This window comes from Fringilla coelebs (genome assembly GCF_963513975.1).
Source record: "Fringilla coelebs genome assembly, chromosome: 2".
Taxonomy (NCBI): Eukaryota; Metazoa; Chordata; class Aves; order Passeriformes; family Fringillidae; genus Fringilla; species Fringilla coelebs.
In genome coordinates, this window is record NC_140029.1 from 79,869,920 (window position 1) to 79,880,610 (window position 10,691).

Here is a 10,691-nt window from a genome sequence, read left to right on the forward strand (position 1 = left end):
AAAAGAGGTGGCAGAGTTACATGTGCCCAGGGGAAGAAGTGGTAATGACTCAGCTGATGAAGAGGAGAGGGCTGGTTCATGATGGCTCCAGCACAACATTAGCAGGCTATAAAATACACAGGACAGGCTGTTCCATGCACATCCCCATGAGGTTGTGAGATATAACTTGTAACCAAAAATAAATACATACTCTCTATGTGGAAAAAATGACAAAGACTGTGCTTTCAAATATGTAAATGCTAATGCCAAATACACCCACCCAGCTCTCATTTGATTTCCTGAGCAGTAAGCCCTTTGTTCATCCTGAAACTTCCCCAGTTTGGGAATACTTATTTTTGGTCTCGGCCATGACGGGTTGGTCACAGAGCATGCCACAGTCCCTCCACCAGCCGAGGCAAATCTATCGTGAAGCCAAAGGGGAGCAGGAAGAGGGGTGTCCCAGAGCTACAATACCTACCCTGGGATGCTCCTGGAATGGCCCATCTATTCCTTGCCCCTTTTTATGGGCTATGTAGGGATAGACTCTAGACCATCATGTTTAAACCTGTAAGCAAAAATGATTGTTAAGATGCCAAGCTTGGCAGAGGGGCTTGCTCTATCAGTGTTTCTAGCTCAGTACCTTTTTTACACACCAGCAGAGGCCCAATTAAACCAGATGCAATATCTCTTGGTGTGTCAATGTGAGAATGGTAAATCCAAGTCAAGCAGTTTGAGTCTGCCAAAGTTGGGGAATAATCTTTCCTTACTGGCCATGTATATGTGTAATTTCCACCGGGAACAACAAAGTCGTCCTCTTTGCTTTTACCGCCAGTTCCATCAGGGTAAAGTGCTCCTAATACATAAAAAGGAAAAAGGAAGACTTTAGCCATCCCCTAGTTGCTTTTGTTAAATAACTGTGTCATTTATTCCTGTTTAACTTGTATTTATAAAATAATAGCAGCATTCACAAATACAGAATAATTGAGAAATTTATAAAAACTCAGAATTTCTGTCAATCTCACCACAAATATTTTGGGAGTTAAAATCTATTTTTTATTGGTAGATAAGCCTTTAAAATGCATTAAGAGGCTCCATTTCTTCCTAGTCTCTTCACTCTTATCAGTCATCTAGAATTTTGTCATCTAACAGTATATATTTTTTCACAGGAAACTGATGAGAATACTGACTGTAGGCACATCCACACAATCCTCTAACAAAAATACACATGCATAGGTCTGGGATTCTGAAAATTAGATCATGTCTGTTATAGGCTAAAAGAGAGGAAAACATTTAGTTGCAAGAACTCCATCTGTTCAAATAGACTAGAGGCAGAAGGAAGGAGCGAAGATGTTTTGGTGAATTATGATTCAGAAAAATAATTCAGGCAAAAAGACCCATCCAACCTGTTTCAGTACTGGGTTTATCCCAGGTGTCGAAAGTTCGTGGCAAAAGGTTTTGAGATGTGGCTGTTCCTGGTTTTAGTCATCAGCTGCAATTACTGATGAGTTTATGAGAGGGTGATCTAAAGTCCTCTGATGTCAACGTCAATAACAATAAATTCTGGGACAGACTTGTAGCCATGATATTAGTTACTCCAGGGAAAAAGAGAGGAAAAGGCAAGCCAGGTTTTACCTTCAGAGTCCTTGTCATAGAAGACGCCATGTGGGTGCACAGAGTATGGGCGGGAAGCAAAGTTTTTCAGATGGATGATAAAGACATCCTCTTCTTCTGCCTTCAGGACTGGGCCAAGGAACCCCAGCCATGCTGCTTTGGGGATCTCCTGGGAGTAAGTGTCATCTGTGAATTGCCTAAAAATGGCCTTTTTGTACACACGTCCTATCCGGTTGGCTCCTCTCGTTGCGTACACTCTTGCGAACCTGGTGTCGGGAAGGGAAAATTTGAGAGACAGTAAACCTATCTTAAGAACTGATCAAATAACTGGTGCTTGCAGTGCAGATAAATAGTTCCCTGGGACACGTCTCATGGCTGGTGGAATTGAATTAAAGCTCAGGAGTACATCAGGATGGGGCTAGCAGGGCCCCAAACCCCTTTCTGAACAGTAACAACCATCCCGCTTGCAAGTCCGGTCCTTAGCACAGTTGCTCCAAGCCTTCATTGAGGACCAGCCACTCAAGCCTCAAGCTGCTCAATTTTAACAGCTTCTCCCTCTTTTGAAGGTTTGAAACCTCAGCTCTGAAAGCATGACTTTTCAGAAGGAAAATAAAACCAAATTAAGGTTTTTCAAAAGCCAGTAAGAGAGATTCTAATCAACCAGCTTGACTCCCTGGAAGAGTAGCATTAAATGTGTTTTGCATGAAATGTATGACTTCCACATTCCAGCGTCTATGTTTATAGCAACTTCAAGTGGTGGAGAACCCACCATATGGTCAGTGGTTAACATAATATAACTTTTAAATACCTGCTCCCTTCGAAGCCTAAATTGCATTTGCAGTCTAATATCATCCAGCTCCACACTCCAACCACTGGTTCCAGTCAAGTTCTCTCTCAGATCAAAGGAGCCACATACCATCAGAAACTCCTGTTTTATGCAGACACTTGCATAAGTTTTAATTAATTGACTAAATTGCCTCCTACCCTTCTTCTGGACAAATCAAGCGCACTGACACTCTTTAGGCCACAAATCTTAAGCAAAGCTCTCTTTTGAAAGCAAATATTTCTCTATCACTGTTGAAGTCTGAACAAAAAAACTCACACAATAGGCAAGTAATATTCCAGCTAGGGCCAGAGATGTTCCCAGTCAATATTTCTTACATAGTTGGGAATGAATTTTGCCCTTTTAACTATAACATCATACTGATGATCCAGTTAATCTTATCTGTTATGATATAAAATCCATTTTTAAATTCTCTCCATGTTACAGCTGGTAAATATGGTATACAATCTTCATCCCTAATTATAGCACTCAATGAAGGCAGAAATTAAACCCTTTGCTACACAGCAAGCAGAGGACAGTATGACCGATTTCGCCACAATTGACCATGAGCTTTTTCATCCCCTGAAGATTGATTGGACTTTCTTGCTTCCTAAAAAACTCATCAAAAAGTCAAACTAAATTTTCCTGAAGTATCAGTGGCAGAAATAAAGCAATTTCATATTTATTGTGAGACTTTCACTGGTCAGTTCACTTACTTACCCCTTTTCATTTAGATTCTTTTGTGAAGTGCAAGCCACCAAAGTGGAGGATGTCACATAAGTTGAAATGCACTATTTGCTTTAAGTTCTTCACCACAATATCCACTCCTCCCTCTACCCAAACCTTTCTATAAATCTGTGATTTCTATGACACCATAACACACAACATCCCCCACTTGTGGTCATTACACCTCCATGATCCCTGTCTAAAACAAACCCCTGAAGTGATCCAGATATAAAATCCTCCAAAAAGGATTCATTTGAAATGTGCGCTTCATAAGAAGGCACAAGTTTTGGCAGCAATAAAAACATTGCTGATATGGCTGGGACAGAAACAGTGGGGTAGGATGGGGGGGAAGGGACAGAAGCTTCTCATTCTGCTTCTTCACAGAATATAGTGTATGCCAGATAAATACACCCCAAAAACAGGGTTAAGGAATGAGTTGCCAGGAAATTTGAATTTTCAGTGAATTAGCAGGTCTGTAGTCTGTGGACATAGCAAGACCTGGCAAGTCACACCACAGTCACCAAGGAGAAAATACCTTCTATTGCCTGGGGGAAGAGCTGCTACCAGAGTGTTTACCACAGAGTAGGAGGTGGTGGCAGTAGGACTGCAGTGTAAATGCACGTGCTTCCTCACCTCATGGCAATGTATTCACATTGCTATGTCCTAATTCGAATTATGAGTTGATTTTTTTAATAGTTTGTAAGAAATTTTCTCAAGAAAAATATCAAATTCATTTTTTTTCACAAAGTCCCTATTTTCAGGAGATATTTTTCCTCAGTTTTTTTTTTCCAATTTCACCAGCCACCAAATATTTTGGTGCAGTGGCACCATGCTTTCGTCATGATCACAGTGTCTTTATGTCCAGACAACACTGCACATGCTCTCATAACACCCTGGGATACAGTCTTTTCTGGAGAAGGACAATTATACCCCAGAAAAATGCACCTCTTAGTCAGGCTTTGTTAAATGCTTTACATGAGCCTAGCTCCTTTCAATGCATAGATTGTGATCCCAAAAGACAGCTAGTTAGTTATCAAAGTTCAAGAAATTACTGTGAGAAAACCCTCTAGGCTTAGGCACTGAGAAAGTCTCAGTGCCTAAAGCTATGCTATAATATCTGGATCTGTGCTTGCCTCCTACTCAAAGCCGTCTAGAAGTCAGGAAAAGAAGTCTTTTAGTGTTAGCTTTCTGAAAGGAGGACTATTCAAACGGGTGCAATGGGTATCAGCTGCAGCCAGACACAGCGTAGGTGATGTTCTGTGTGTACAGAGATATATTTTCACTACCTCCTTTCTGTTGCCCTCAGTACCTGTAAACAGTGCACTCAGGTTGTTCTGAGTCACAGTCTAGGTGCCCAGGCTGTCCCATTTCATCCAGGAGGATTTTGGGGGCCCACCTCAGCCTTCCCAAGTAGCTGGTAGCTCCGTGCCTCTTGTTGCTGTACTTCACATTACAGTGCTTCAAGTCCTTAAAGTCCTTTTGCAGAAGGGATATCCACACTGAACTCAATGACAAAATGTTTCCTATCTGTCATTCCTCTTTTGTCACAAGAAGACAAAGCTTCTCCCTGCCTCTTCGTATTCTCCTGCTCACTTCAAACTGCTTCATCCTCCTGATGGCTTTATGATGGTGCTGTCTGAACCTCTTCCATCTTTCTGATCTGCAAATGTAAGAGCTGCTCCTCTAAATTTTAACTATTTCCCTCTGACTCAGTTGTCAGCCAGCACTTCACGTCCATAAAGTCATGATGCTCAGACAGCCTTTCTTCCTACAGTAAAAGGGACTACTCCATCCTCTGGGGCAGTACCCATGGTACTTCCTAAATTCCTTTTCATCTCCTGCAGTCAGGCCAGTCTTGAGGTTACATATAGAGATAAGCAGGTTTGCAAATCGGCATAAAAAATCTTGTTCCGACTAAGAAAGACATGCAAATCCTCCCTTCATTTCTGTGTCTGATTACATTTTGGTGCTTGACCACTCTCAGCACTTCCAAAGCTCCAAGAAAAGTTGGAAATGCACCTGAGCAGAACAGTGAATTATTAACAGGGAATAAATTCTAGTTCTTCAAAATGAGTGTAAGCATAATTATAGACATCCAGCTCCCTGCAATGACAAGCAATACAACTCTTCCACAGAGAATAAAACAAGAGTGTCACATAGATTCTACTTCAAATCAAGACTAGACATGCAGACAATCTCTCATTTCCAGGTAGGTCCATGTGTGAAGTGTAATTTCTACACCTATTTCTTTTATCACACAAAAGACATGTTTTGCCATAATTTTTACTGTGTTTGTGTTACCTTTGATCTGAAGGCTACAACCTAACAGAGGTTATGTTTTCCAAGAGGTGCTTACACGAGCACAGTGTTACAGTGAGCAGTGAGAAATGGGAGGACACCTTGTGCGTGGCCAAGCAAACAGCTCTTCAGTAGCCTGGAGACAGATCCTTGCAGATACAATTTCACAGCCTCCTGAGTTTGTTTGTTGCCGTAATCACCACGGAGTGCCAAAAAACAGCACTCAGGATAACTGCTAGATGTGAAGCTCCAAATTTTCTCCTGTGGTGAACATTCCAGATAGCTACTGTACGCTCCTGGGTGCAAATGCACGCAAATGCAAAATTCCTTTTTACTGTCGTTGTACCATTAAAGTCCCATAGACTTTACACTCATAGCCATCATTATGGTTTAAACAACCATCTTTATAGGTTTATTCCCTAAAATCTGTAGATGGTGAAACCTTCCTTACTCTCTACCCTCTTTACATACTCTGGGTTTGGTTTAATGACCATTTTATTTCATCAAAGTTCCTGATTTTCCCTGTGGCTGAAGGTAACCAGGACAGTGCCAGGACAGGGCTTCAGACTACCACAATTGTTTTAACCCCTGGGTCACGTAACCTGGTCAAGGTAACCCTCCAAGGAACCATGACTCCCATGCCCAGGCCAGTGCAATGTCTGTCCTTGAGGGATAGCCAGGGAAGGGGGACCAGTGGTGCCAACTCACCTTTCTAAATGGTGCCCTGACCACAAAGCGTCGAACAACAAAGGTGAGTGTCCTCAAAAGACAGAGACACAAAGCCCTCAAAGGATGTTTTTAGGCTTTTTCTGACCCACATGAGCCACAGAGGTCAATAAAATCCATGAAATCTTAGATGAGGCTCTGAGGTGTCACTGGTGTGGTATGATGGCTTCACTCCTACAATAAACTTGCCCCTAAAGTCAGTAACAAAGCTCCTCTCAGGCTTCATTAGAGCCAGGATTTCACCTCAAGTACCTTTTTGATGTTGACCCTTCCCACAATGATCATCTCTGCTGTTGCAATTGGGTTATTTGGCCTCATAATGACTCAGCCATTAGTGTAGCATCTGTGACGACAGTTTCACCGTCATTTCTCTGGGTGGGATCTCCTCACAGGCAAATTGCACAAACTGTGTTTGATGCTGTGCTAACAAAAAACACCCGTTAGTGTTGGTGGGTGCAAGACTTGGCCCAGATAAATAAATGTAGGATTGGTGGCCTAAAGAGAAGGGAAGAGCTGCTCCATCAGGCAAAACTTACAAACATCTTCCACCGGCAGAGCAAGATTTAAGCGCCCATCATATAAACTCGTATCAAGGTAAACTCAAGGGATTATCAACTAAACTTTAATCCTGAGGGCTGAGCTACAGTGGGGAAAAAAATAACTGGTGGATGTCAAACCACAACACTGAGGTATATTTTCCTCTTGAAAGGCCATTTTCCATGTGACCATTAAAGAAAGCAGAAAACATCCAGGCTCACCCTCCTGCAGCAGCAATACCCATGCCCCAACTCACAAAATCTCGCTGGGATCTGCAGCACATCCAGCAGCACTGACAGCATTTGCACCCAGTGTGTCTTGTCCAGCATGGTTTAATGATGTCAGCTCCCCAAGCAGTTATGTCAGGTGGGAAGGGACACTGACCACCTTCACAGCTCACCTATGCTCAGCGGCTGTAATCTGGACCTGCAATTTCCCAAGCCCTGTGTGCTCCAGAAAATGTAAGTTTAATTTCTGAAGGGAGAACAGAGAGTGAAATGTCTTGGTTTTACTCACAACACTCCAAGTTATGAGTTAGTAGAAAGTTTGAGGCTTCAAGCTTAGACAAGACAAAGGGAAGAGGTGAACAGCCTCATTAGTCTTTTTGCTTTACAATTACTGATGTCCAGCAAGATACTTATTCTGTGCAAGCAGCAGGCTGGCTCTGGAGCACTGCAGTAAGACAAGGCATGATAAAAAATTACCATCCAAGCAGAATAATTCTGCTAAGACAGGGCTCATTTGGGCTAATCAGCTCTGATGAGAGGCAGTCTTTTCAGTTCACACCCAGGCAGGTTCTGATGCAGCACTAGGATTCCTGGCTCCAGAGGCAGCTCACTCAGCAGCAGCACAGCAGGAACTGAGCAGCATAGCTGTGTCTGGTGCCAGAATCTAGTTTTTAGCTCTATGCTTCAGCTACCAAAGCCCCCTTTATCTTCCTTACTACTAAAAGCTAAAGGTTGAGGAAGATGTTATTGGCTTTGGCAAGCAACATTGAAAATCATCTCTTAAATGTTGCTATCAGATCCAGGTAATGTAACACTTTCCATTGCACACTTGCTAATTCAGGATTTTCATTAAGTACTGAGGAATAAGTGGTTTTGATTGTATCTCTGTGGGCTAGCTGGAATCAAAGGGAGCATTCCTTCTTGTGTATGCACCAATTCTTTTAAAGATAATCAGCTTGTCTGCAACCTCTTTATCTTCACTTCGCTCTCAATAAAACTGGGATAGTGCCCCATCAGATGGGTGCTGTGAAGATGCTTCACAAGGTGAGAAGTGCTTGGCTCAGCGAGCCTGAGTGTTGCTGCTTGCAGAACAGACATGGCTCAAAAGGCATGCCTATCCCTACCTGGAAACTGATCCTTGAACTTTGCTTATGGAACTACTTTTTTTACAATATCCATAGGAACCAATTATTAGCTGAAAAGTAGCCCATTATTGTGCTGTTTTAAATTTACATTAGAGATTATCCTAAAGAGCTGAATAGTCAAAATAACTATTTTTGGTTCACTATTTAACACACATGCCTAAGCAGACAGTATTATACCAGAATACAGCCATTTATCCTGGCTCAATTCAATACGGTTTAAAAGTGGAGTAAAATAACAAAAATCACTTAATTATTTTGCACGTAGGGAGTTCATGGCAAACATCTCCCCAGCTTTGAATGTGTAGTCTAGATTAAAATCCTCTGTGGGTAAACCTTTTGTAATTAGCATTCTGTAATTATTACATTGCCATGATGACTGAAGACATAAGGTATCTTCCATCCCTGTGTTGCCATTTAGTAAAAAAAATTGCATTTATGTCACAAACTTAAAAGTAAATGTGCCACTTGATGTTCAGGGAGCACCAAGTGCACATGGCCTCAAAAGTACAATTTACAGAACAGATTCCAATCTCTCTGTGGTATCTCTCTGTTGAATATCTCTCCATTGAAGCTGATTTATAATTAGCTGCTCTTCAGTTAATGTACTAATCTGTAAGAGATCTGTAAGAGATCTTCTAGTTTATTAAGTGGAGAAAGCTTTCCTTTGCTACAAAGGTTAAGAAAGTGAGAAATTCAGGCATTTAATATAAATTAAGAACAATTTTGCCAGTAAAGTTTGTTTTCATGGGCTGGGAACAAACTATTCACCTTAATTCTACCTATAAATGTAATACCTATTGACTTGGATGCCATGTGGGACCTCTAGCTATTAAAAGCTTAAGCATAAATTTGTGTTGAAAAATAAAGCTCTTTCTCATCTCCTTCTTGTGACAAAATATTTTCTTTTATGAAATTCATCTGTGTGATTCTGAAATTACTTACCACTAGACACATGTCCAGACTTGCTTGGGATTTCCTGAAAAGTCAGAGAGTACATTTCCATTTCTAGCTTCTGGGAGGCAGCATCCAGCTCCCAGTGAGCCTCCAAACCTGGTACAGAGACCAGGACCTCCTCAGTTCCTTACAGCTCTCACTCCAATCCCAAGCCTAGACACTGAGGAGGGGTCCCCAAAATACCTCTAGTGTGTCAAAAACATCGATGAAATGTTAAAAATATTCCCACACATTTGAATTCCGTGATGTTAAGAAGCAATGGTTTTCAACAAAAAGAGAGTCAATTCAGATGTAAGAAAAATATTTTTAACAATGAAGGTGGTACAACACCAGCACACATTGCCCAGAGAGGTGGTGGATACCCCATCCTTGGAAGCATTCAAATTCAGCTTGGATGTGCCTCTGAGCAACCTGACCTAGTTGAAGATGACCCTAACTGTGGCAGGGGAGGTGAACGAGAGCACCTTTAAAGGTCCTTTCCAACCCAAATCATTCTTTAGAGAGGGACCAGGCATCGGAGCCATCTCCATGGAATATCCAGGCCAGCTCTCCTGCTTTGGGAGGAACACACAGCCAGCCCCAGCCATGTGGGCATGGGAACAGACACCTTCTCACTGGCCAAGGCAGGACCCATCACAGTGCTCACCTACAGTCCCCAGTTTCAGAGCTCACCAGGAATTCTGTCTGACCATTCACTGCTGTGTATCTAAGACCTTGTCTATACACATTTCCAAAATGGAAGCCCCCACAGTTGTATAGATTGCATGGATATAGGGACTTGTATCCCATTCGTAGGTACTATACACATCTGAATTTCATAATATCTTACCAAGTTTCCCAAATTTTATCAGGGGAAATACTTAAAATTACATAATATGCCAGTTTTACGTTTTACTGCAAAGACTGTGCTTGGTTACAGCAAAGTTGCAGTTTGCTTTTTGATACCAAGTCCCAGGGATACCTGCATCTCTATGAAACACAGGTAGGGGATTTTGAGCCCATATTGATGCTTTTTTGACAAATATCAGTTCATTAACATCCTCTTCAAACACATGCTAACTATTACCTTGCTTAATCGACCACAATGGAAGAGAAATCAATCAAAGTCTACTCTTGCCTTGAAACTGAATTCCCACCTATGACAACATCATCAGAATAAAAACAAGGCAAAGGCCGTCTTAAGACATTTGCAGCAAAATTACCACATTAACCAATTTTGTTTTGGAGTTGTTGGTACACCTCCAGCTTACCCAAGCCCCCAGTCACTTACTTGTCCTCTAAGAGGCTTTGCCCTGTGATCAGATTTTTCCCAGATGGTGCATAGTCCCAGTTCTCTTCCACAATCCCGAGGTAGTACGTTCTGGTCTTGGCTTCCACCAGCGCCCACAGCCAGAGGAAGCCCAGGGCGCGGAGGCGGCCGCCGCGCTGCGCGGGAGGCATCTGTGGTGCTGACTGCGAGGCTGGCACGGGCAGGCAGCAGCAGGATGCACCACAGCAAGCTCACCCCTCCCTCCCTCCCAGCTCTCAACTAGTTATAAATAAGGAAGGGACAGAGCAAAGCTCCTCCTTTCCAGCAGGTTAGGACTGGGATAGGTAGAGAGCCAGGCTATGCAGAGCAGGGAGAAGGTTGCTGTCATGGCAGGACCTTTGCCAATCCTTTGGTTA

At 42.4% G+C, this 10,691-nt stretch overlaps 1 protein-coding gene across 1 annotated transcript in view; it reads right to left on the minus strand.

The window, feature by feature from the left end:
• HEPHL1 (hephaestin like 1) overlaps window positions 1–10,466 on the minus strand; it is a gene marked incomplete at both ends in the record, with an annotated part of 32,566 nt that extends 22,100 nt beyond the window's left edge. The window contains 3 exons of the mRNA XM_084201028.1: window positions 620–832; window positions 1,612–1,856; window positions 10,297–10,466. Of these exons, the coding sequence (XP_084057154.1) occupies window positions 620–832; window positions 1,612–1,856; window positions 10,297–10,466 (628 nt within the window). The remainder of the gene's footprint in view (window positions 1–619; window positions 833–1,611; window positions 1,857–10,296) is intronic.
• Window positions 10,467–10,691: the final 225 nt, after the last annotated feature.